The sequence below is a fragment of the Lissotriton vulgaris genome, chromosome 2_1 (assembly GCF_964263255.1).
Source record: "Lissotriton vulgaris chromosome 2_1, aLisVul1.2, whole genome shotgun sequence".
NCBI classification, from domain to species: Eukaryota; Metazoa; Chordata; class Amphibia; order Caudata; family Salamandridae; genus Lissotriton; species Lissotriton vulgaris.
The window spans coordinates 147,890,138-147,916,906 of NC_141687.1; the positions used below are offsets into that span (position 1 = coordinate 147,890,138).

Sequence of the window (26,769 nt, forward strand, 5' to 3'; positions counted from 1 at the left end):
CGTAAAACTTACGAAGCTGGGCAGGAGTCGCTCTGGGTCCTGGGTAGGGAGGAAATCTCAGAGTCGACACTTCAGGCTCAGCATGCAGAATCGCGGGAGGGGCACTGCCCGCATCTCTTGTCACATCAGCCGACCAACGGGGAGAAGACTGCTCCCTCGACCTCCCTCCCTCCCTCGCGACCGGGACCGGAGCCGACTGCCGACGCTCCCGCAAAGCCTTCGGTGTCATGGACCGGCAGTCGGAGCACGAATTGGGGTTGTGGTCGTGCTCCAGGCTAAAGAGGAACACGTGGTGCAGATCCGTAACCAACATCAGTCAAGAACAGGATACGCAAGCCTTGAAGCCGGGCATCCCTACGTGCACCAGGAGTCGTAGGCTCAAAAAGACCAACAAAAGTCGCTAAAAAAGTGACTGGAGGTACCGCTCTCTCTGGATCTGCGCTGGCTGGCGCAGAAAAAGAAAGAACTGACGTCGGCGTGTGATGGCGGCGTCCAAGTAGCTACCATGACATCATCCCGGTGACACACGACAACGACGAACGTGGAGCCAACCAACGCCACCTTAAGACGCGCAGAGGTACTGCTGACGAAAAACTTTCCGGATCCAGTCTGACGCCTGGGGGAATAGTCTAAGGTAAGGAATCTGTAACTAACTGTTTCTTTCAGATTTAGATATAAGTAAATATATTTTAATTATTATAGATGTGTTTCACTTTTTTTATTTACGTTTATGTGTTAAATTTAATATATATATTAAATGTGTTAATTTTTTTAATGAATTTTACTATATAATACGTATTGTATATATATATTTAAACATCAATATTTTATACACCTATTTGATGACTTATTTTCTGACATTTTTGTACTTAACATTATAAGTATAGGATGTTGACATTTTTCGTCACAATATTTCTGTATGGGGATATTTTGAGTGTCGATATTTTGTCAGTGTACCGATGCCCACTGCTAGATCTTGCAGAGCCAAAGCTAAAATAAACAACAAAACAACTGACAGTTTGGCTTGCAAAGGGGCCAGTGTTGGGGACTCAACACCAGGCCACAAACTTATCCCGGCATAAAGACTTTGTGTAGGGAGGTTTAGCCACAACAAAAACATTCATAACAAAGGTTAAATTGAACACAGTCAACTGCTGCCATTCTATCACCATGCATGGAAGAATAGCCTGAATGCTTCTTATAGAGAGAGTGATCTTGGGAAATCCAATGTGCAATGAAGTGACACAGCCCATTCTCGATTGTGGTGAAAACATCCAGGCAGGGCTCCTTCAGGGCTCTCACCATTGTCAGATTTCCTGTGCAACTTTGGGATGCAACCACCATTTGTGAGCACCCAAGTGTCGCCAAGGGAGCTCATCTACCTAAGCGTTTGAAGATGCCGACAAGTGGTTCATGATCAGAGAGCTTCCCTGATGCTCAAGCTAACTCCAGTGGCACAGAGCCTTTTGACGCAGTGCCTCATAGCAGTGGTGTTGTCTGTGAGAACTGGTACCGTTCTTCCCTTGATGGACGGAAGAAATGCCTTAAAAACGATGCGGATGGCCTGCAGTTCCAACAGATTTATGTGGAGCCCGGTTTCCACTGGAGACCAGAGTCCTCTGATCTCTACTTCTCCCAGATGACCTTCCAATCCCAGGAGGAATGCATCTGTTCCTTCTGTCAGCTCTGAGTGGGAAAATGGAGCGGGGTCTGCAGGTGGTCAGGGTGCGATCTAACAGCCACCACTGCAGATATTGTGCTGTCTCCTCTGAAAACCAGATATCATCAGAAAGGTGTCCGTGGTACTGGGCCCACTGAGCCTACAGATCTCACGGCAGAGCCCGCAACTGGCACGAGGCAAAGAGGTTGCACGAGTTCAAGAAGCTCATGAGCTGCTTTCACTGAGATCCAGGATGGAGGCTAAAACATCAGAAGCATAGCACGAATAGCCTTGGCTCGTTGCAAGGGATTTAATGCCCGGAACTGCACAGTGTCCAGAAGAGCTAATATAAAAGAAATCTTCTGCGAAGGAGTAATTTGTGACTTCAGCTTGTTGCTCAAGAACCCAAAGATGTCAGAAGCTGCACTATCATCTGGAGGTGGTCAACAACTGAATGTGGCGAGCCCGTCTTCAACAGCCAGTTGTTGAGATAGGGAAAAACTGGTATCCCGAACCTCCAGAGATAGGTGGCGACCATCACTTTCGTGAACAACCGATAGGCGCTACTAAGGCAGAAGGGAAGCATAGGAAACTGAAATCACTCCTAGCCTAATTTGAACTGTAGGGGGCATCTGTGTGACTGCAGGACAGGTATATGAAAATATGCATCCAGCAGGTCCAAGGACGCCACTCAGTCGCTAGAGTCCCGATCACACAGGCTCTGGATCAGCATGAGCATTTTGTATTTGACCTTTCGTACAATGATATTCAGAGGTTGTAGGTCCAAAGTTAGCAAGATACCCCATTCTTTTTTGACACATGTAAATAGTGAGAGTAACAACCCACTCCTCCTTCTGAGTCTAGTACCCTTGGACAGTAATGCTTATGCCTCGTGCAGAAGAATGGACAGGAGAGTTGGACCAGGGTTTTGACCAAGAAACCATCAAGGTATTGGTGACAGCATCATTAAAAGTGAGCAAAGAGTCAGACGTAGTTAGTCTTGGCTGAAAAAGTTAAGAAAAGACGTACATTTTGTTCTCGACGAAAGGCAGCTGTAGATCTAAGCCCTCAGCTTTAGGAGGCCCGTTTTTTGATTTATGGCCCAAGTGGCAGGTCAAACCCTGCCTCAGGGGATGTGACAAGACCACAGGACTCTTGTAGATCCATGTAAAAATGATCATGTGTATAATGGGAGGGTGGAATTGATCTCTATCCATACCATCATCATCCACATCCTAGGATGTCCTTTCAACAGAGTCAGAGGCAAAAATATAATGGAGCCTCTGAAAGCGTGTCCACCTGGGTAAAAGGAGCCAGAGTCAGGATGTATGACGTCTGGTTTTGTAATTCTGTAGAAAGACATTGATCGAACTTCAGTCGGTTCGGTGCCAAACATAAAAATCAGCACTGGATCCACTTCTAGTGCCGAGAGTACTGGTGTCAATGTGGAAGAGCCTGATACACAGCTAGGAGCTGGAGTGGAAGATTGTACTGGAGTCAGTACTGGACCGAGACCGGCCCAAAGAGGTCAGATGGTGCAGAGGAAGGATGTGCCAGCAATACCAAACTAGGGGCCCTATCGATTCCTTGAGGCCTGAAGGCTCACCAATGGAAGTCGGAAGCACACTAAAAATCTGCAGCATGGCCTATTTAAAGGTTTTAATCTATTGTGGTGTCGTCAATGGCTTGGGAAACTTAGGGAGCACTGGATTCAGCTGAGGAATGGGCTCTGCAACCAGAGACCTCTAGGGTGGATGGCTCACTTCATGCTGCCTTTACTGCCATGATCTCTTTCAACATCAGTATACTGTATAAGAGGCATCAGTAGCGGCAGTGGGACTAGAAAAATTCGAGGATCACAGAAGATAGACTCAGGGGACCTAGGGAGACAGAAGGTCAAAAAGGGCCTTGTGCTGACAAAAGTCAAAAAAGCTCTTAACAGTTACAAACTTTATCGTCACATGCAGCTGATGAGCTTCCAACTACTGGCTCTTATAATGCCATGTAGGCATGGAGTAGAGTAGTTGGGGGAATCTGAAAACTGTGATCCTCTTGCATGCCTGTCCGGGATGAGTGTGTGCCTTCCACCCAGTTACATCTCTCAGGAAAAGGATCACTGGATTATTGGACACAATTTCTAGATTTAGTGTAACTACAAATGTCGTCATAATTGCATTCAGATTCCCATAAGCATTTAACTATTGGGCACAAAGGCCCAGATTGATTGGGGACCCTGGATGATATGGATGTTAGAGTAGCTGCATTATTAGCTGATATGGATCTTGACACTTTTACCCACTACATTCAGCGGCACCCCAAGAGAATTCAACCACAATGTCTGGAAAACCTGCTGCTACTCACCACTGGTATCAGCAGTACTTATGGTTATGGGGGTTCTCTGCATTTCTGGTCAGTGATGTATACAGAATACCTGGGCACAAACAATGCCAGCTGTATAAGGGCCAGGGGATTAATGATAAGTGAATTGTTTCTGCCTCAGAAGCAAACACAGCAATGTTGGTGCTACATTTCAGTTATCTGCCTAAGTGAGACAGCTTAGCTTTAGTATATAGAAAAACAATGTGGTCCAAAAAAATGTAAACGAAAATTTACTTTCGAGGAATAAGAGTTACCTGCATATCAGATTCTGGAAAAGAAATACACTGGATCTGGGACATGGTAATTTAGAATAATTACAAAGTTCTAGAGCCAACACACAGGTCAATTTGCCAAACAAATAATATAGCATTTACCCAGGCCTACTAAGAACATTGTTACCCGGCCTTAAGAACCATCATGCTTTTAAGCGTTCTGGATCATAGAGCTTTTGCAGTTTAAGGGCTAGGGGGAATTGTAGACAAATGGTACTTGTGACCCTGACGCTCCTGGAAATGGCAGACAGTAACAATACTAGATGGTACCAATTGTAGGTGGGGGTTAGATGAGTACAGCATGATTTATAATGGTTGCAACCTGCTAGCAACTGAGGGACCGTGTACTTCAGATGGTCCCCGTGTCAGTGAGACAACTAGTAGCTAGAAACACTTGCTAATGCCCAAACCTGGCATCAACGTCCAGTGTAGGTCTGGTGAGGTTAATGCAGCATTACTGATATTGATTGCAAACTGCTGGCACCGAGGGATTGTGCACTTCAGATGCACCATGTGCTAGTGGCAACACTAGTATCTTGTATCTAGAAACACATGCAAATGCTTATTCCTGGTATCAATTCCCAGTATAGGTGGTGGTAGGGTGATGGCAGTAGTACTGATATTTGTGTCTAGAAACAAGTATTTCTGACTTGGACTGTATTCAAGAATCCCAGGCAAAGTCAGATTTTTATACAATAGGACTTTGTCAATATTATCTTTTTTGTTGTATTACAATTTCATGCACTTTGGGTATGTTTGCCAGGGCCAAAGTAGTGTCCTGGCATGTGAAATGCAACATTTATTATTTGAGCGACCTTCACGTGTGGAGTGTGCAACATCTTAAAATCTGTTTTTTCAAGCAACGGGGCAGCGGCGACTAAGATGCACTTTGAGTTATCATTTGAGGAGCACAGATCCTAAACACAGCATCCATGTATTCACGTGTAGATTCTCACTTACTTAACAACAGTGAATTTGATAAATTCTGCCGACTCCAAGATCCGCCGCATGGAGCTGATGTCCAAGTAGCTGGGGGCTTTAAATGTGACTCCTGAGGGCATTCCATCCACCACCACACAGCCAGGGTGGCTGGTCATTTTTCTGTATGGCACTTTCACTGGGTGGTTCACACCAATTGCCTCACCTGGTTTACACAAAGATACAACAAAAATGAGTGTTAAATAACTAATGAGAGTAAAGATAACAAACACTGATAACAGAAGACGGGACAGGGAAACCTAAGGCAAGCACAGGGTTTATACAATGACCCATTTTAGCGCGTGGTTGACATGGCCTCAACATGAAGGACCCCTTTGCGTTCTGTTTATACATGGAACATTCAACACCTAATCAAAACAATTCACTGCAGGCAGCAGGGCAAGATAACGCTATCAACAGGGCAAGCAAGAAACACAAAGGGCAGTCTATGAGAGTACAATCCTAAAACGACACCTGCACATAGTCGACTTAAAACCAGAGATCCTGGCATCTCATGAGTAAATCAATACGGAGGTTAAATGGGGTCATCAAATGGGGTGATCAAATTGTGCTGGTGGTAGGCACTGGTACTCATTTTTAGGTCTTGTTCTATTCTATTCCTCAAGGAATGAATAGGACAAGACTATTGGGGCTAAACTAAGAGCTAAACTAAGCTCTCAAAAATGCGGATTTCCAGAAGTGCATGTGTCCCGTGCACGCGCTTCTATCCGCCTGCCTCGCATCACCACATCAAAGCCAGCCATCTGTTGCTTCTCCAGCGTGGTGCCGCCAGCAGCTTCACTTCAAAGGGATCCGCTCCGCCCCCTGCTGCATCAAAGGCTTTCATTTCGCGGCCGCGTTTATTTACTTTCATTTCGTGGCAGCATTTTTTCTGCCCCCGTTAGGCTTGTTCTTCTGGTGCTGTTTTTCATTCTCTTAAACCATCTTCCACTCTCCCACAAAGTCTTTTATTTCACTATTTCTTCTTTTACTCTCCCATTTTTTTTAACTTGTTTAAATTTGTTTCAATTACCTCCTTCCTACCCCAAGCGCTCCCTTCACCTTTCTTGCTCGGGCCGGTGGCGGTTCCTCAGAGGTTAGTTACTTTTGTAATTCCCACTGTGTTTAGAAATATTTTTCGTCTCATTTAGCGCTGTACATTTACGTAAGTAAATAAATAAATTAGCAACCGAAGTACAAAAAAAACTACGGAAATAACTACTAGCCTAGAAACATGCATTTACGTGCAAGAGAATTCTATAAAAGTATATGTCTGTAACGCATCTGATCTTTGGTCGAAGAAAGGTCATGTGTAGAGTGCTGCGTCATGAACCCTTGTCATAAAACGTGCGCGCTCGTGAGGAGAGCGTGGCCAGTACTTGCTCAGAGTGCACGTTCAAACTAGACTGCACGTGCAATTTGTCGGCTGTTTACACCGTGGAATGCTACACATCCATTGCGTACTACGCGAAAGATAGCAGGGTTTAGTGTGCTCTGGAATCCATGAAATGTTTAAATTCTGCTGTGCACTGAAAGGCACTTACACTTTTTCACTCTTTCAGACTCTTAACGTTACTAGTGAATGCGGTCACGAACTAGCCAGAGTCATGTGAATTATCACGGACCAGTGACAAAATAAGCCATTTAAGATGTGTAATTACTTTGCCTGTCTGGCCAGTGGGTGCATTTTCTGCCACTTAAACACTGTAATACAAGGCGATTGTCCTCTAAGTAAAAGTCGCATTTCTTAAATTAAAAAGAGCTCAGTTTTGTTAAGATATTTTACGTTATAGTGGTTTAGTAGAGCACATTACCACACAGAATTAACTTTTTAGTCGCTTATGCAACCCATCAAGGGCCTAATATATGAAACTGTTTTACAGCCTATGATTGCAAATTAGAAACACCTACTATTGCTCTTCCTCTCCAGTGCCCTCACTACAGCTCCTACTGCTGCTCTTCCTCTCCAGTGCCCTCACTACAGCTCCTACTGCTGCTCTTCCTCTCCAGTGCCCTCACTACAGCTCCTACTGCTGCTCTTCCTCTCCAGTGCCCTCACTTCAGCTCCTACTGCTACTCTTCCTCTCCAGTGCCCTCACTACAGCTCCTACTGCTGCTCTTCCTCTCCAGTGCCCTCACTACAGCTCCCCATGCTGCTCTTCCTCTCCAGTGCCCTCACTACAGCTCCTACTGCTGCTCTTCTTCTCCAGTGCCCTTACTACAGCTTCTACTGCTGCTCTTCCTCTCCAGTGCCCCCAAAACAGCTCCCTCTGCTGCCCATCCTCTACAGTGCCCTCAACACAGCTCCCTCTGCTGCTCTTCCTCTCCAGTGCCCTCAAAACAGCTCCCTCTTCACACACTCCGCACCCTCACACACAATTACACTCTCCTGAATACAACATACATAATCGCTTTGATATATCAAGACCACCTCTCCTGTCGTATCACCGACAGCCCCATCTTGGATTGCGAAAATGCTCTGTTCTCGATCCAATTATCCCCTGGGAAATTCCTCTCAGGCCTCCTGGTATACAGACCCCCAGGCCCCCAAGGGCGTTTTTCAAGCTCTCTATTGGAAACCGCTCTGTCATTAGCCAGCACTTCTTCCAATTTCATCATCCTCGGTGATTTAAACCTTCATTTCGATAACCCCAATGATAAAGGAGCTTCAGAATTACTACTTGATCTCGCAGCTTACCAACTCCACCTCCTTAGTGACCTACCCACTCATAAAATGGGTCATCTCTTAGACCCCCTATTCTCGAACATTCCCAATTTAAAGATTCAAAACCCGACACCTCTACCTTGGACAGACCATTTCGTAATCGACTTTAGTTGGCACTTTCCAGCTTCATAACGGCCAAAATCACCCTCTTCCTGTCTCGAGCGTCGCTGGTCGAAACTGGATACAGAGGAATGGAGGCACCTCTTGGAATGCTCTAAGCCACCTTATGATTCTCTCATCCATACAGCAGACACCAAGTTCTCTGCTTGGATTGAAAATGCCCTCGACTTAACTCTTCCCAAGACCCCAGTCCGCATTGCTAAGGGGTAAGCCGCGATCCCCATGGTTCAACCAGGAGCTCCGCTTACAAAAAAACTATGCAAAAAACATGAAAGAGCTTGGAGGAAAGAACCCACTCCCCAAAAAAGAAAGACTATAGATGCGCAATCCTTATCTATAAAACAGCTCTTAAATCCGCTCAAGCAGCCTTCTTCGAGGAAAAAATTTGAACTTCCTCCAACCCAGCCAAAGAAACGTCTCGCATAATAAACAAACTTTTAAAGACACCAGACCCTCCCCCACCTGACGACCCGTCTAAAGACCGTTGTAATGAATTTGCTGAATTCTTCAACGTAAAAATTCCAAATATATTAAAATCTCTCCCTCCCCTCACAGACGACACTTCCCCCGATCCTGCGTCCCTCACCCAGTTGCAACTCAGTTCCGGTCAGAACGCCTTCTCCCCCACCACAGAAGAGAACCTTCTCCCTATTTTTTCATCTATCAAAAGTGGTTCTCCACGTGACCCGGCTCCTCCCCATATCTTTAAATCAGTCACACCAACTATTCTTTCACCTTTGGTCCAACTCATAAACACTTCCCTTACTCAAGGTATTGTGCCCCCAGGCTGGAAAAAGTCTATTGTGAAGCCCCTCTTGAAGAAGCCACATTTGGACCCAATTGATCTGGGTAATTACCGCCCCATCTCCCTTTTGCCCATAGTGAGCAAAACGGCTGAAAAATTTGTCAACAAGCAGCTCTCAATCTATCTTGAAAATAACAACCTCCTTCACCCTTCCCAAACGGGCTTTCGCCCAGGTCAGGGTACGGAGACAGCCATAATGGCAGTCGTCGAAGAGACGCGCAAAATCTTGGACTTGGGAGGATCAGTGGCAGTGATCCTCCTGGATCTAAGAACGGCGTTCGACACGTGAACCATCATATCCTGACCCATAGGCTAAGGGCACTAGGTATCTCAGGGCCGGCTCTAGCCTGGTTGGAATCCATCCTCCTCAACCGATCCTTCCAAATTTGGGAGGGATACTCTAAATCTCACCCCACTCCCTTACCCTGTGGTGTTCCCCAGGGCTCTTCTTTGAGCCCTACCCTTTTTAATGCCTACATGTCACCCCTCCAGGAAATTGTGTCCCCTCATGGACCCAAGCTAGTGACGTATGCGGACGACACGCAGCTTGTAGTATCTCTCAACCAACCTGATCGTTCCTCCGACAATCTCTACTCATGCCTGTGTGACATTTCACGCTGGATGGACCGATCCCACCTTAGCCTCAACGCCGAGAAAACGGAGATTATGGTACTAGGTAACCCAGCTTACTTTAATCCAACCTCTCTGTGACCTTCCTGTATGGGTCCAGCCCAGACTCCTAAGACTTCTATTAAAAGCTTGGGCTTATGGCTAGACCAGGACCTTTCGTTCACAACCCAAGCTAGGAAATCTGCCGGAGCATGCTACAGTATCCTCAGGACCACTCGCAAAATCTTGCCTTTGCTTCCTCAAGACACTAGGAAACTCATCATCCAGAGTCTTTTAATATCCAGACTCGACTACGGTAATGCCCTCTATCTTAGCGCCCCAAAGAAAGTAATTGCCAAACTTCAGGGCGTACAGAACTAGGCAGCTAGGCTGCTAACAGGCACCACCCGTAGGAGCTGGCAAAACCAGCCCTAAGGCTTCTCCATGGGCTCCCGGTGCAGGAGCGGGTCAACTTCAAAGCGCTCTGCTTGACCCATAAAATCCTTCACAACAACGGCCCACCCTTTCTTAAACATCTTATCAGACACCATGCAACTAAAAGAAACCTGCGCTCCGCTCATCTCCATCTGGCACATGTTCCTAAGATCAATAAGGCCCGCTCGGGAGGTCGTCTTTTCTCTTATATCGCTCCCAAACTGTGGAACTCTCTCCCCCTTACCCTGTGAGCGGAACCCAACCATCTTTCGTTCCGCAAGGGGCTGAAAACCTGGCTCTTTCCCTGATTTTTCCTCCTCTGCCACTACCTCTGTCACTAGCGCTGGGACCCTCAAGGGCAGCCTTGCGCTTTATAAATCCCTACTTCATTTCATACACTCCAAACAATACCACTAAGTGCCACATAATTGCACGCCACACAATTACACTGCGCTCAATGCAACATACACTCCAAATACCACTCATTGCCACATAATTACACTGCACTCAATGCAACATACACTCGTCACAACCACAGCATCACTCAGCGCCACCACAGCATCAATCTGTACAACCATTCAACAACAACTGGTTCAAATATGTTCTCTCAATGTTTCAAGCTTCATTACAAATGTCACAAAAAGAGGTTAATATTTCACTTCTGTTCTTGGATTTTCGTCACAATAAAATACACTGAACATAATCTTCACAAAAGGTATTTACAAAAGTTTAAGCTATTGCCATTATAAATTACAATAACTTTCATTTAACTATTAATTATTAAAGAGAAATAAAAGCTATTATTTGTAATATCAATACATCTAAGTCAAGTAAATATAACACATATTGCATTACAAATGCTATAGGTGTCACATTTGCAAAAGTTAAAAGTATTGGCATTGTAAATGACAAAACTATTAATTTAGCTATTTTCAAAACCAACACATAAATAAAAAAATTGTCAATTACAATACCAATAGCTCAAACTTTCCTAATGCGAGACCGATTGCATTGCAAATGCTTGTTGGAAAATGAAACTTATGTTTCGTCAACCAAATGACCTGGAGAAAAAGAGAGAGTAAGGGAGCAAAGTGGGATAGAAAGAGGACGCGAAAAGAGTGACAGGGCGCCAACAGTGCTGCAATTGAGCCTGCAAGAATGGGATCAAGAGAAAGGAAGTGTGTGGAGGTGGAAAAAGAAAAGCTGGAATCGTGACTATGCAACCTTGGTTTTCGGCAATTCGGTATTCAGCAGCGACAGAGACAGTGTTTGGGCTCTTAAGATACAAATTGGGTCCTGTTGCTTATTTTAGTTATTTCTTTAGTAAATCAAGCTTCGTTCTAGAGTTACTGGCCCAATTAACCCATGCGCAGCACAGCTATACAGCACCTGCTATGACTCTAATTGACTTAAAAGACCATCCAGTTCACCAATTGTTTACCGTATTTCTTGCTGAACAGTTCAGTAACTTTTTCTCTCCGTAGACGTATCTTTTCTGCTTTTGTCAGTCCCTCGGGTTCGGTTCCTATAAACGCTTTTTGAGAAAAAAAATTAACATTAGAAAATGTATGTTGCATGCTTTTACTGAATCCACTTGATATATGCTACCCTAACTAACTAGGCTTGTTACTGGGACCTTTAGAGGTCGGGTCTCTGCTTTTAATTTAATTTAATTTAATTTGCGTGTTTATATAGCGCTAGAATCACTCCCGGGGGAGTATCTCCGCGCTTCGACCACTGCGAAACCCTTCCTGGCTTCCCTGAGAGATGGTCCCTTAATGGGTATCTCCAGGGTGAGAACAGGCATCCCCGGTGGTCTGGTGGGGCCGTTAGTGAAGATGAGGCAAGCTAATGCCCAGAGTTGCCGAGTGTGATCGCTGATCAGAGTGGGCACCGAGGCACCACGGTACCCATGGGTCTGAAAACGTAACCAGTTAAAAAGTATGCATGTGTGTTTAGTAATTGAACCCTCTACAACAAAAAGAGAAACACTCCGACACTGCAGCGATGTCATGTCGTCAGCCCCAGTTCTTAAGCCTCTTGGATGGAGCAGCAACAGCAGGTACGTGCTCCCCCTTCCATTCATCTTAGCTGTTTTCTGTGCTTTTTTTACCTGCATTCTAATTCCAAGCTGTTTTCGCCCGTGCTCTTTACTCCCCTACAGTTGCTGTTCCTAAAATGTTTTCCTCTTCACCTTCTCTGATCCAGGGGCCTTCTTGCCTTTGTTCCTCTTTGGGCCTATGCTCAGGTTATCTTTCTTCACACAGTCACACTCTTCACACCTCAATGCCGCATCATTTCTCTTTTTAGCAACAAAATAAAAGGTGAGGGAAGGAAAGCATGGATTAATCTCTATCACTGGCAATTAATTAAGGCCACATTCCAGTCCATCATTTTTCACCCAGCATGCCACTCTAGCGAAGCCCCACCCAACTGCAAATCAGTAGTGGTCCTGTTTCAATAGTCATTCAACACAGGTAAGGGGAGAGGGTCAATCGTATTTCGTAATTCTCACACCCCGAACCCCCTAAGTTATAAATGTACACACATAGAGGGGTGGAGAGAAAAAACAAACAAACAAAAAAAACAAAAAACAAAGAAACCCCCTACATATCCTACAAAACAAAAAATCTTTTGTTTTGGAAATACTGCCCTCACTCACACACCAAAGTGTGTGACATGCTTCATCATCGGGTCTGCTTACAATACGCCCAGGTGTAGCCACACTCCTCTGGACGGAGCATAGGGGGGAGTGGTGGGGGGCGGGGGGGAGGGGGGGGTTAACATAAAAAGACCATAAAGTACTAGACCAAACAACATATATACATATAAATCAAATAGTGATCAGTGGATATCAGCCTGTGACTGGAATAGGTCCACAACACGTGCAGTTAAAGGGAAAGTGTTTAAAACTGGTTTGGGGATACCAAATAAAAACTTTATTAACAGGTTCCACAACCAGGATTAAAAGAAATGAAAGGATGGGTAGTGTTTCCAAGAGAAAAGTCAAGATTCTCAAAACAACCCTCCTAATACCGCCTTCGTCAACATGTTTCGACCGATTTACTGTGCCATGAAGGTCACCCAGGTCTTCTTCAGGACATGTGTTGCTACCCGTCCCACTATTGGTCACACCGTAATTCGGTCAAAGTACCAATTCACTGATCGCATGGGATTCCAGTTGAATCATCATGCATGGAGGGGATTCCAACAACAAGGGAAACATATGCGAGTTTATTAAGGAAGTAAACTCGACATGGCGTCCTGCAGGTAGGTGTCCCAAGAACACAACTGTTCCGAGGCTGACATCTCGTGTAGCTGCCTGTCTTTGGATCGCCGCGTTCCTGTTTCAAGAGTAACATTTCATCCCGAACTAGCAGCCCAGGTCCCACCTAAACAGGAACGCTAGCAACCCCAGGCCAGTTTCATCGTACCTACGCCTCCTCATAGAGGTATAGCTTGAGTACTGTGGCACAACAAATAACAAGGTGATGGAAGGAACCCTTGAATTAATTGTATTAATCTTAGTCACTAGAAATTGCTCAAGAGCAACCGAAGACCTTACATCACCTTGTTTGTTGAAAGGCCTAACAAGCTATGTCAAAACCATACCATTTCTACATAGCTGCCAGGGGAAGAAGAAGTTTGGATCACCATGCTCTCAGGGATTGGGCGAAAGGTGAATAAAGCTGGGTTGCCCGGTGCTGGCAGTCGCTGTGGGTGATTGCTCTATTCACAGGAGCCCCTGTGCTGTGTTTGGACCAGGTCCCCAGAAGAACATCAGTCAAGGCCTCATTATATGGCAGCCAGGGTTCCGTTGTGGAGACACCAGGCAGCAGGACCTCTGTCAAGTCATTGGTCTTGACTGCCACAGTAGGAAGCTGCGGGTCCAAAACCTCTACAGCCCTATGCACTACCATGGCGAAGGAAGCTCCCTCCTCCATAGCCAGCTTAGGAGGGGAAAGCATGCCAGGCTCTGGTGAGTTATCTAAACCACTGGCATCGCCCTGTTCCTCATACCAGTCCTGTTCTTCTGTGTAAGGCAAGACTTCTCAGGGGCCCTGCGTCCCGTCCCTTCCCAATCCCTCCAATCCTAGCTGTCAAGGATCCCCCTCGGGAGAGGAGGCTGTTCGTCCACAGGAGCAAAGATGAATGTCCCACACACTTCCAGACAACAACTACCAAAGAAAGAAGGTATAACTTCGCTACAAGGCAGCTGCTACCAAAAAGTGTGGGGGGAATTTTCCCAGGGAGTATACCACTCTCCCCCAGCAAGGTGACGTAGCTGCAGTCTTGATGGCAGGAGACTGGAAAATAAATGTACAACAATACTAACCTCACCAGTACTTTACAGGGCTGATACACAAGTGTTCAACATAACATTCCACTTACCTCACAGGTGAGTGTCAGGGCTTTAAGCTAGAAGTCCAGGCAAGAACCAGGAGATACAGCAGAGAACCTGGGGGACAACTAGCAAGGATATCTCCAAAGTAGAATGCACCCAATTCCAGTCCTACTCATAAACTGAAGACAGAGCAGGACTGGGGGCCACAAGTGAAGCTAATGACACTAGTATCACTTATAAAGCTAAAGACAAAGTGATACTGAAATTCCCACTTCCAGCGCATAAACTTAAGACAGCGTGGAGCGAGTAACAAACACATAACACAGACAATCCCCTCTTCCGGCTCATAAGCTTAAGACAAAGCGGAGGAAGGGAACAAACAACATGAAACACGGACAATAGACACACCCCGTCTGACTAGTAACTGAAGCGCAGAACGGAGTGGGCGTAACTACAACAAGATGCGATAGACCAGACACGCTCCACTCGTAAACTTAAGACGGAGTGGAGCGCAAACAACAAACATACACAAAACCCCTCCGATCACAATAGTGACCGCGGAGCCAAAACACTGAGATGAATTGCCAGCAAGGAACTGACACCAAAGAGGAGAGAAGGGCAGGCGGGGAATCCAGGCGGAAGGGGACGCTAGGCACCGGGGAAGGGCGTGCCGAGAAGAGGAAAGGTAACGGAGCAGGGCGGGAGGAAAAACAACAGGCAGGACACAGACCAGGAACAGAAAATACCGTGTCCCAAAGGCTGAAGTCTCAGGAGCTGGAAAAGAGCACAAACGGGAGCAATAGGGCAAAGCAGGATCTCAGAACACTACGGGAACCTCACGGAGCAGAACGCTGAGTAGAGGGGGCGTGGTCACTAACCAAACAGTAAGCCAAGCATTGATTCGCGGGTGAGCTTCCCTTTTCAGCTACCTAGGGAGCGTCTCAAAATACCATGACTTACCCAGTAAGAGGTTTTAGGGAAAGGTACAAAAGTCTCACAGGGACACAAGAAGGTTTATAGAACTGAGCATTCTACGCCCTGTGGAATCTATATTGAACACTTATGAATGGGGTCAAATCCGACCACCCCTAACACTAGCCCTTCTGAATAAGACTGGGGATACGACAGAGCCCAAAGGCTAAGTCAGCACCAGTGGATCTCCGACTGGCTTAGTGTCGTCAGGGATAAGAATGCGGCTGGTGCAGCTGGCAACGTTGAGTTTCTCAGCGTCGAACGCGATGTCGGGGAAGGTCGAATAGGTGCGACCTGCGCAGGTCCGGATCCATGAGGAGTCTTGGGCGTCAGGACGGAGCCACCGTCACGGAACCCAGAGGAGTTCCTTCCGCTGAGCCTGTGAGGGCAGAAGTTGCAAATATGGTGCACATGGCATCATAAAACTCTTAAACTGGACAAGGGTCACTCACGGCCTCGGAAAGGGAGGGAAACGTAGAGCCGACCCAGGCACACTCTCCTTGTCGCGGGCCTCGAACACTAAGACTCCTCCGTATCGTCGGGTGATGGACAGGGTGAATCTGAAGTCTGATTCGACTTTCTTAAGGTGCTTCTTACCTGACCCCTTTGAAAGATTTCAAATGGGAGGACAAAGACTTGGAATCCCTCGGAGCGGTGCTCGGACCTTCCTCTCGACCGAGACCATGAACAAATCTCCCAGGAGATCTCCGAGGTGCCGGATGTAGGGCCGCAAACAGCTTTAGGGACCGCTTCCTCAAAGCTTTCGGCACCATGGCCAGCAGTCAGAGCACGACTTCGGGTCATGGTTGCACTCCAGGCATAAAAGGCACACAAGGTGGGGGTCTGTAGCCGATATGGCGCAGTGACAGGAGCCACACAGTTTAAACCCAGAGGTCTTTTTGGACACCTACACACCGAAAAAAATATGACAAAGTTGAAAAAAGTCTGTCATAAAATGACAGAGGGTAGCTCTCTTTGACGGATTTGCACTGACTGGTGTGGAAAGAAAAGAACTGACGTCAACGCGCTGAGGCGGCACCTATATAGATGGTGCAGATGTCACGATGATGAACTTAGACGCCATACAACATTATGCGAAGCCAACCAGCGCCACCGACTAGCGCACAGAGGTACAGCTAAGAGTAATCTTTCGGATCCAGCCAGACGCCTGGAAGTTCATAGGTAAGGAATCATGGGCTAGATGCCTCTATCAGACACAACAAGTCAAAGGCTGCCATTGTCTTTCCCTGGCCATGGACACCATATATAGTCATTTTGAGGATTCTTTATAATCTGCCTAACTTGTGAACCTATGGCCCTCTGAGGAAACATTTGACCCGCTCGCTAGCAAAAGCTGAGATTTTCATCAGTGAAACACTACGAGAGAGCTCCAGATCATAATGATGAGGATGAAAAACAGCAACTGGCCAAGGAATAACATTTTAATGCAGAGGATAACCAAGCGTGATATAATCATCCTTTGGACAGCACACCTCCTCTTTGCTCCAACATATCCTATAAAGAGGTGGTTATCCACATGGAACTCTTTTGTGTTCTCGTGGTAGAACAATAACGCTCTTTTTAGGTCCAGACAGTGGAGACACTCCTCTTCTTTAAAAGGATGCGGGGGTGCATAGAAAGTGGGCAAAGTAACGGACTGTCTCAGATGAAAGAAAGTTACAACCTTGGACAAAAGAATGCCCTAGTTCCCAGTACCGCTTTGTCCAGGAAAACTGTCCGGTAAGGAGGCTGTGATGACAGTGCCTGTAATTCGCTCACCCTCCTGGCAGAGGTAATTGCCACAAAAAAAGCAGTTTTGATGGTGAGCAACCAAAGAGGACAGTGCGCACATCACAAAAGTGAGGACCAAATTAAGAGCCCATTGTGGCATTAAAAAAAGGGGAAGGGGGAAAACAAGTGGGTTAACCACTTCAAAAATTTCTGCACCAGAGAGGACTTAAAAAGTGAAGGCTGATCTGGCTAGCGACGAAAAGCAGAAAGGGCTAAAAGGTAGCCCTTCAAAGTGCCCAAGGAGAGCCCTGCTGGGCCAAGGAAAGGATAAACAGGAGGATATCTGCCCAGGAGGCAGATTAGGGTTTAATGGACCTTTCTGTGCAATATTTACAAAATTTGTTCCATCGGCAGGCATATACCAATTCCATGGAGGGACGCAGGCTGCCAGAATTACCTTGCAGATGTCGGGAGGAAGGTCAAAAGCTGTCAACTGTCGCAGCTCAAACTCTACACAAGGAGGCAGGGAGTGGATAGGTTTGGATGGAGGACCTTCCCCTACTGCTGTAACAGAAGATCCTCCCAAAGGGAAAGGCTCATCGGAGGATCGATGCTCATATCTAGAAGCTCGGGATACCAAACTCTCCGTGCACAATCCGGTGCCACAAGAATGACTTGTGCCTGGACGCTCCTGATCTTCCTGAGCACTCTGGGCAGGAATGGTACAGGCGGAAAGGCATACAGCAGGCCGCAAATCCACTCTTGACGAAAAGCGTAGCCAAGCGAGAGCCGCCTTGGAAACTCCAATGCGTAAAAAGACTGACATTGTGCGTTCTTTTCGGAGGTGAACAGATCTAACCAAGGCTCTTCCCTCTGCTGAAAGAGACCTTGTGCCACCTCCGGATCGAGACACCACTCATGACCTGCAAGGCACCTTCAACTGAGCGTGTCTGCTCTGGCGTTCAGAGAACTGGCCAGATGAAGAACCACCAGAGAAATGTCCTATTGTTCCAGCCAAGTCCAGAGGCGCAGGATCTCTCGACAAAGAGTCCACAACCCTACTCCGACTGGTTTATTGCACTACTACATGGCGGTAGTATTGTCCGTGAACACCTGAACTAGCCTTCCCTTTATAGACGGTAAAAAGGCTTTCAGTGCCAATTGGATTGCTTAAAGCGCCAACAAGTTGATATGGAGCCTGGAATCCACCAGATACCAAAGTCTGCTGATCTCCACCTCCTCCAGATGGCCGCCCCATCCCAGAAGAGATGCATTTGTCACTACTCCGAGATCTAGGTGGAGATGGGAGAGGGGGCTGCCTCAGACCCAATCGCGGTTTGTTAGCCACCACTGCAGATCTTTTGCAGTGTCCTCCGAGATCTGAACCAGGTCGGTGAGATTTCCTCAATGCTGTGCCTATTAGAACCTTTGGTCCAACTACAGAGCATGCATGTGCCACCATGCATGGTTCACCAGTAGGAGGCCATGAGACCCAACAGCCTCAGAGTAATTCTCACCGAAATCATGGAAAGAGGCTGAATCAATGGTATCATAGCCTGAATATCCTGGACTCTCTGTTCGGGAGTATTAGCCCGAAATTGCACTGTGTCCAGAATCGCTCCAATGAATAGGGGCGCCTGAGAGGGAGGCAGGTGTGACTTCGGCACGTTGATAGTGAACCCCAGCGAATGCAGGAGGTTTGCCTGTAGTCTGGAGGTGGAAGAAAACTACTTGGGGCGAGCCTGACTTCAACAACTAGCGTTTGAGATAGGGGTAGACTGGAACCCCTGATCTCCACAGATGGGCTGCGACCACCGCCATCACCTTTGTGAACACCGGAGGGGAGCAGGTGTGGCCGAAAGTCCGCACAGCAAACTGAAAGTGTTTGTGGCTCACCATAAACCACAGGTTGCAACGATGGGCAGGCAGGACGGGGATATGAAAATAGGCCTCATGCAAGTCCAGCGCTATCATTCAGTCTCCCGGGTCTAGGTCAGACAGGACCTGAGCTAGGATGAGCATCTTGAACTTCTCCTTTTTGAGGAAGTAGTTGAGGGCTCTGAGGTTGAGGATAGGACAAAGGTATCTGTCCTTCTTTGGCACCAGAAAATAGCGGGATAACAACCACAGCCCATTTGTGGCCCGGAAACCCTATCTATAGCTCCTTTGGGCAAGAGAGTCCAGACTTCCTTGTGGAGCAGAGCAAGGTGATCCTCCGTCAGCCGATCATGCACTGGAGGCATAGATAGAGGGGTAGTCTCCAAGGTGAGGGAGTAGCCCCTTCAGACTATTTGCAATACCCAAATACAAAGTTTTTATTTGTAAATTTCACATCACAATGCAGCCAGAAAAACTGGGGTACATGTTTCTGCTCTCTTATAGACACTACATGGTGAATTATTATTTGATAAAGGTGGTGGCCTTCCTTTCTCACTGGGAGAACTAATTTTGCCCCTTATACTTACTATTTTTCGAACTTACTAGTAACTTTGAGTTTCTTGGGATCGCAGCCCTGAAGAAGTCTACTGTGCATTATACTGCACGACGAAACACGTGTTGGCGTTTTTTCTGCAATTAAGAACATATTGATCAACCTTTGTTTAGAGAAAAAAAACGAACTGGCTACATTGTGAGGTGAAATTTACAAATAAAAACTGAACCTGGACCTGGATCAAGAGTCTGTTGGATACTACAAAAGACTGAAAGTGTGCTCAGGGGGACTTTGTATTTGTTTATTCTTCCTCTCAACTAAGGAGATAAATAAGGTTGAAGCGGTAACCAATCTTTTCTCCCTTTGAAGCATTGAGTATTTGGATATTGTTTGTTATACCGAGCCCTAACATTGTTGAGCGCCCTAGGTAATATTTCCTGGTTGCCAAAGCATTTGAGTATTATTTGCAATACCCACCTGTCCGAGGTAATGTTTCGCCAATGGTGGAGATGATGGCGTATTCTGCCTCCGTCTGGATGTAAATGATCTTGGGGGACCGGACTAGGAAGGTTTTGCCGTGGAGGAGGGTATTGTCGCTTGGCTCGACCTCTGGCCTCCCGACCCACGGGGTCGGTTGAACTGCATCCACGCCCCCCGTAGGCTGCTGAGCTTGCAGGCCCTCTGGCTGGAATCCGGATGGCGTGGTTGGTAGCCCCTTCCGTAGCCACGAAAGGAGCGAAAGGCAGATACGGGCTGGGATGTTATGGAGAGGTCCAAGGACTGCGCTGTATCCTGCGAGTCCTTGAAGCGCTTAAGGACGGCATTTGCTTAGTCTCCGAAGAGATGGGAGCCATCAAAGGGCATGTCCATAAGGTTAGCTTGGGCAACCCCAAAAAAACCAGATGCCCTCAGCAAGGCTTGGCGACTTAAGGCCACCATCGTGGAAATCGCTCTGTCCAGCGAGTCTGTAGTGTCCAAGCTACATCTGATGGCGAACTTTGCTGCATCTCTCCCGTCTGAGATAGCTTGGGAGAGTAGGGCCTGGTCCTCCTCCGAGACCCTGGGCAGCACCTGTGCATCCGTGTCCCTTATTGAATGGGAATAACACCCCAAAAGGCATACGGTGTTCAACAACCACAATGCTAGACTGGCAGAAAAATGTTTTTTCTTTCCAAAGCTTTCCAGTCTCTTGGATTCCTAATTCAGGGGTGCAGAACGGAACGGGCCACAGGAAGTGGAAGCTTGGACCTTGAAGCTTGGTGGGCTGGGGTGGATGGTGAGGAACACCGGGTCACCCAGTGCAGGGCATTGGCGGCGGCCAATCGTTCTATTCACAGGTACCCCTTTGTTGGGCTTGGACCAGGTACCCAGAAGGAGGTCCATTAAGGCCTCATTGAAATGCAACAAGGGTTTCTAGCTGGAGACACCAGGCTACAGGACCTCTGACAAGACGTGAGTCTTTTTTACACAATGGAGAGCGAGAGAAAGTCAAGTCAGTTGCAATCTCCCGTTTACAATGCTATCACATAATAATAATGATAATAATAATAACCTTGAATTTGTAAAGCGCACAGCTACCTCCGAAGTGGTTTCCCGGAGCTGGGGGCCCTCAGAAAGATTAAGCGAACTATTGCCCAGAGTCACATGGTGCTGGGCTGACCTGTCGCCAGGGATCGATCCGTGAACCCCGTGGTCTGAAGTCAGGCACCCTGGCCGCTGCGCCACACCTCTTCTACATACAAGCAACTACTGCCGTAAAAGTTCTCCTGAGGAACTCTGGTCTTTTTTAACTGGCAGGATGTAGTGATCACCCTCTGCCCTATCCTGGAGGACGGGGGTATCCAAAGATATTGGAGTAGACGCCTCACTCACTTATCGTGACATGCTTCATCATTGGCACCTATCCACTCCCGGGTAAGATGATACTACCCGGATGAACTCAACCATAGATGGAATGGGTGTTATTAGATAAAGCAATACTGGATAAGCAGGGATCCAGCAAAGTGATTGTTAAAAACGCCTCAAGGTATACCCAAATGCTATGCTTTATTTGGAGGGTACCTGGGGTATGGATAAAATATGACTTTATGGATTTTACTGAATATAATCGTTCTGTTATACCTCTGTTACTGTGCCAACAAGTTACAGCCCTCGCTAGGAGCCCATGTGGGTCTGGAGCCTTCGTTAAGGGCTTTTTTATTTTGCTACTTTTTTATTTTTATATCTCAAGAGAGCTTCAGTGACCTCTCCCTCAAAGCCTTCGGCGCCATGGCCCGGCAATCAGAGCACGTCTTTGTGTCATAGTCATGCTCCAGGCACCATAGACACACCAAATGGGGGCCTGTGACCAACATTGCGCAGTGAGAGGCGCCGTACGGTTTGAACCCAGGGGTCTTTTTACTAGACATGCTACACAACAAAAGGAATCGATAAAAGGTTGAAAAGGTCTGTCAAAAAATGACAGGGGTAGCTCTCTTCGACAGATCTAAGCCGGCTTGATCGGAAAGTAAAGAAATTCCGTCAGCTTGCCAGAGTGGCTGTTAGATTGACAACACAATGATGTCACCACAGCGACGAATACGACACTGCCGACTTCACACGGAGTCAACCGACGACACCTACCAGCATGCAGGGGTAATGCTAGGAAAAATCTTCTGGATCCAGCCTGACGCCTGGAGGTGCAAAGGTAGGAAATCTGCAGCAATATGTCTCGATCAGATATCACTTTTGTGCTGTATTGTTTTTAATTCAATTTTCCACTGCTGTAATAGTTAATTCTTGCCACTCCTTCCTCATGCTCCTTCCACAGCATTTTGAGCTCATTGTGCAGAGAGACGTGGAGCCATATTCTGTTGTCCACTTCCCGCTGGGTTATAAGGCTAGTTGTTGGGGGGAGGGACTGCATAAAAACTCAAGCCAGGACGAAATCACAGCGGTTAGTCTAGGGGCAGGACGACTGTGGGTACTGTGCCTCGAGCAGAGCTGCTTCTTGTATTTTAATATCACTTATGATCCGTAATGTTTTTAATTACTTTTTTGACTGGTGCTATGGTTCATTTTTTCCACTCCATCCTCATGCTCCTTCCCCGGTCTGCTGCTGTGCTTTGTTACGATTGTGTGGAGGGAAGTGGAGCCCTATTGTGTTGTTCACTTCCTGCTGGGTTAGCAGGCTAATTGTTGGGGGGGGCAACAGCATAAAAACTCATGCCAGGATGGACGCGCAACAGTTAGTCTGGGGCAGGCGGACTGTGGGTACTGTGCCCGAACAGAGCTACTCTTTGTCTTTTAATATCACTTTTGCGCCGTATTATTATGAATTAGTTTTTTGACTGCTTCAAAAGTTTATTCTTCCCACTTCATTCTTGTTTGCCGGTCCCCCGCAACGTTTTGTGCCGATTGTGCGGAGGGAAGTGGAGCCATATTGTGTTACTCACCTCCTGATGAATTAGCAGGCTAGTTGTTGGAGGGAATGGCTTAAAAACGCATGCCGGGACAGACACATAGCGGGTGAGCCATAGGCAAGCCCGTCTGCACCTGTCTGCACCCAGCTGGAGCCAGTGACCAGGATGCCTGCTCCGTTTACTCCAGGTCCCCTCGAATACAGCTCTACAAAGGTTAGGAACCTACTCAGTAAAACTACACATCGCTCCAAGGAAAGCTAGTCAAGTTCTGGTGAGTGTGGTTTTACATTAAAGATATTGAGGGAGTATAACTGAACACAACCTCATCATTCACTAGCACATTTCTACTCAGGGAACTGCCGCTCACTAGCCAAAAACAAAATGGAACTGCACAACTTTATAACTGATTAGTTTCCAGATGCTATTTAACTAACGAAACATGGTTGCCTGATATCTTAGTCTCCTATGCCCTCACAGCTGTCCTGCAGGGATATGCCATTGTCAGACTGGATAGACTCTTGCATAGGGGAGGTGGGATTACCTTTATTTATAAGCAAAGCCTTCAGTGCACCTTCTCTGAGATTTTTATTTCAGGTTGTGAGGCAGTTTTATTCTCTCTTGCAATAATGGGTAACTTTACCCTAACAGGGTTTCTAATATATAGGCCACCTGGTTCGTCCTCATAGTTTATATTCTCCTTAGCCAATATATTGCCAAACTAAGTTCTAAGGTATTCTACTTTCACGGTACGCTGAGATCTTAATCTCCATGTTGAAGATCCTGATTGTCAGTCGGCTGCTGCTCTAGTAGATTTAAAAGCACATCAGCTAGTACATAGACCCATAGGTTGGGGCACATTTTGGATCCAGTTTTTTCTAATCTCACCAATCTAGTCATGGATCCGGCTAGTCAGCTTCCTTTGTACGACCATTTTGATGTACCTTTTAGCATTCCTGCACGTTTTTTCGCTACCTACATCTTCCACAGGTCAGCTTTCCAAGGTTCGTAGTTGGATCAAAGTGACGGTTGCAGCATTCATCCAAGCCCTGAAAAAGAACTGTCCCACTCTTGACCATTGCATTGATTCTGCAGATTCCAAAGTGATGGATTGGATCAAGGGTTTGTGTGATCAGATAGCACCAGCGACTGAATATGTTTCTAGAAGGATGAAGCCGTTGGCCGAATGGTTTCATGAGAAGTTAGCTATTCTGAACAAATGTTGTAAGCTCTTAGAGTGCATTTGGCACAAAAACTTCAATCCTTCTGAGAAAACAAGTTACTGCTCTGCCCTGAAGATATATCACAGACAGATCAAGATTACGCGGTGTAGTTTTTATGCAGCAAAAACAGAAACTGTGCAAAAGTCTTCCTGTGAACTATTTTCAATAGTCAAGTCACTCTCTCTTTAGACCAGGTCTTGGTACTCCCTCTGATTGAAGACCGCTGTAACACTCTTGCTCAGTACTTCTTTGACAAGGTTGTCCCTATCTACACCTCATTTCCTGAAGAGGGAAGAAATGCCAGATGCCTTAAAGCATGGTTTGAACCCTTGGAGAACAGTGAAGAACTGCCTGGCTTCAAGGTCATTAACTCAGAGGAAATTACTCCGATCATGTCTTCTGTTAAATCAGGTGCTCCTTCAGATCCTGCACCAAATATGCCTAGCCCCAGTGCTATGCAACCTTTTCAACAACTCCTTCAGGATGACGCAGGTTCTGGAAAAATGCTGTTATAGCGCAATTGCTAAAGAAACCTATGTTGGATGACACTAAACCGGAGTACTTTAGACCTATCTTGCTGCTCCCCTTTGTATCAAAAGTAGCGGAAAAATACATAAATACACATCTATCTGCATTTATTGAAGCCCGGGACATCTTGCACAAGACTCCGTCTGGCTTTAGGCCTCCATATAGCACAGAGTCAGCCCTCCCGTTTGTCTCTAAACCCATCTGCCAGACAGGTGGACAGAGGAGATACCACTGCTTTGCTGTTGTTTTACCTTAGGGCAGTATTTGATACTGCGTCTCACAGCATACTTCTTGAAGGGCTGCACAACCATGGAATTGGTGGAAAGGACTTGCAATGGATGGCCTCCTCCTTACATGATCGGTCCTTTCAGGTGGAGCAAAAACCATACTTCTCGAAGGTCTATCCACTACAGCAGGGTGTGCCTCAGGGTTCTTTCCTGGGCCCAACACTATTCAATCTGCACATAGCTAATACTGTCAAGCGCTACGACTTCTCCTTTGTGTCGTACACAAATGTTAAGCAGCTGATAATCACGCTGTCTCAAGATGCTTCCAACGCTGAAGTGATGCTCCACTCCTGGCGGTCAGAGGTGGCCAAATGGATAAGCCTTAGCTGTCTGAAGCTCAACGCCGGGGCGACCGAGAGCCTCATCCTTGGCAAACAACCTACAATGTGGTCAACAGCCTGGTGGTCTGACTCTTTGGATGATTAACCTATACCTAAGCGGAAAGCAAAATAACCTTGGCATTTGGTTTGACTCTGGGTTATCTTGTGATAAACAAATTACGAGCCTTGCAGGGCAATGGAATGGGATTTTAAAGACCTTGAAAAGAATCCTTGTTTTCCTGCCAGAAGCAGCCAGTAAAACAGTGGTCCAGTCCTTAATTGTGTCGAGACTAGATTACTGCAATGTCATGTATCTCGGGGTGTCGCAGGTACGATTAGGAAGACTTCAGCATGTGCAGAATATGGCAGCTTGGCTGCTATTAAATCTGCCTATGCCCTCACCTTCGGCCCAGCTCTGGCAATGCTGCACTGGTTTCCGTTAAGGCACTGAGTGTCCTTTAGAGCCATGTGCTATTACCCAAAACATTTCCACTACAAAGGCCATAAATATCTTTACAGTCTGATTAAACCTTGCCTTCCCAAAAGAAATGAGAGATCAGATGAAGCTTCATTTTCATGCATTCATACAATTAAAATAATTCAAATTAGAGGCCACTCCTTCAGCTACTTGGCAGCCAAGATGTGGAATTCCCTTCTCTTTTGATTTAGGCAAGAAAAATCTGAAACAGATTTTCGCAAAAAATCTAAAAATTTGGCATTTCAGATCAACTTAGATTAGAATGTGAATGTATGTGTCTTGTAAAGCGCACTGCTGCCCTGAGGCGTCGTGGCGCTGTAGACCGCTGGGGAACCCGTCCTGGCTATCCCTGTGAGATGGTCCCTACTGGGTATCTCCAAGGTGAAACCAGGCATCCCCGGCGAATGTGGGGGGCCGTTGTAGAGATGAGGCAAGCTAATGCCCAGAGTTGCCGAGTGCGATCCCTGGTTAGAGTAGGCACCGAGGTGAGAATTATCGAGTCCGCTGACCCTGGTTCACGACCCTGCCGTGTCGGGAATTGAACCCTGGTCCCGGGCCGTTCTCTGCTTCCGGGTCTGCCACCTCTAACCAGTGAGCCACACCACTCCACTCCACTTACATTTCTGCTCTGCATTGTAGGACTTAAACCCTGTTGCTGGGACATGTTAGCTGACCTAGCAATACGCTTTACGAGTCTAATTATTATAATTATTATACCCCCGTTCCATAACTTCTTTAAGAGTGAAGCACATACTCTTCAACCGTATGGTCACCGTTGGAAGGGTGTTATTTATATATTTCGACACACGGCACTGCAATGCATTGACAAAGTTCACAGGCTTCATTACCTCCTCATGGGTCCTCCTCTTTCCAGTCCCAACATAGTGAGACAATTCTGCCCAAGAACGCTTATAATATTATCAAAGGATATATAAGCCCCTCCCTCCCACCCACCGCCATGCCTGTTTTTTTTTTTTTGCTGTCCGACGTCGGTCGGAACTCTGGTGTGTTCCGTGTTTCCTGCTTGCCAGTTCCTATGTTTAAAGGGCTGGGTTTGAGGTGCTACATATTTA

The 26,769-nt window shown here is 46.6% G+C and overlaps 1 protein-coding gene across 4 annotated transcripts in view; it reads right to left on the bottom strand.

Moving 5' to 3' along the window:
* Nucleotides 1-26,769, bottom strand: part of GTF2I (general transcription factor IIi) — a 1,434,650-nt gene that overhangs the window by 84,427 nt on the left and 1,323,454 nt on the right. For all 4 annotated transcript variants that reach the window (XM_086954596.1, XM_086954597.1, XM_086954594.1 and 1 more), the window contains 2 exons: nucleotides 11,425-11,517; nucleotides 5,272-5,455 (listed from right to left, as the gene is read on the bottom strand). In XM_086954596.1, coding sequence (XP_086810722.1) covers nucleotides 5,272-5,455; nucleotides 11,425-11,517 — 277 coding nt within the window. The remainder of the gene's footprint in view (nucleotides 1-5,271; nucleotides 5,456-11,424; nucleotides 11,518-26,769) is intronic.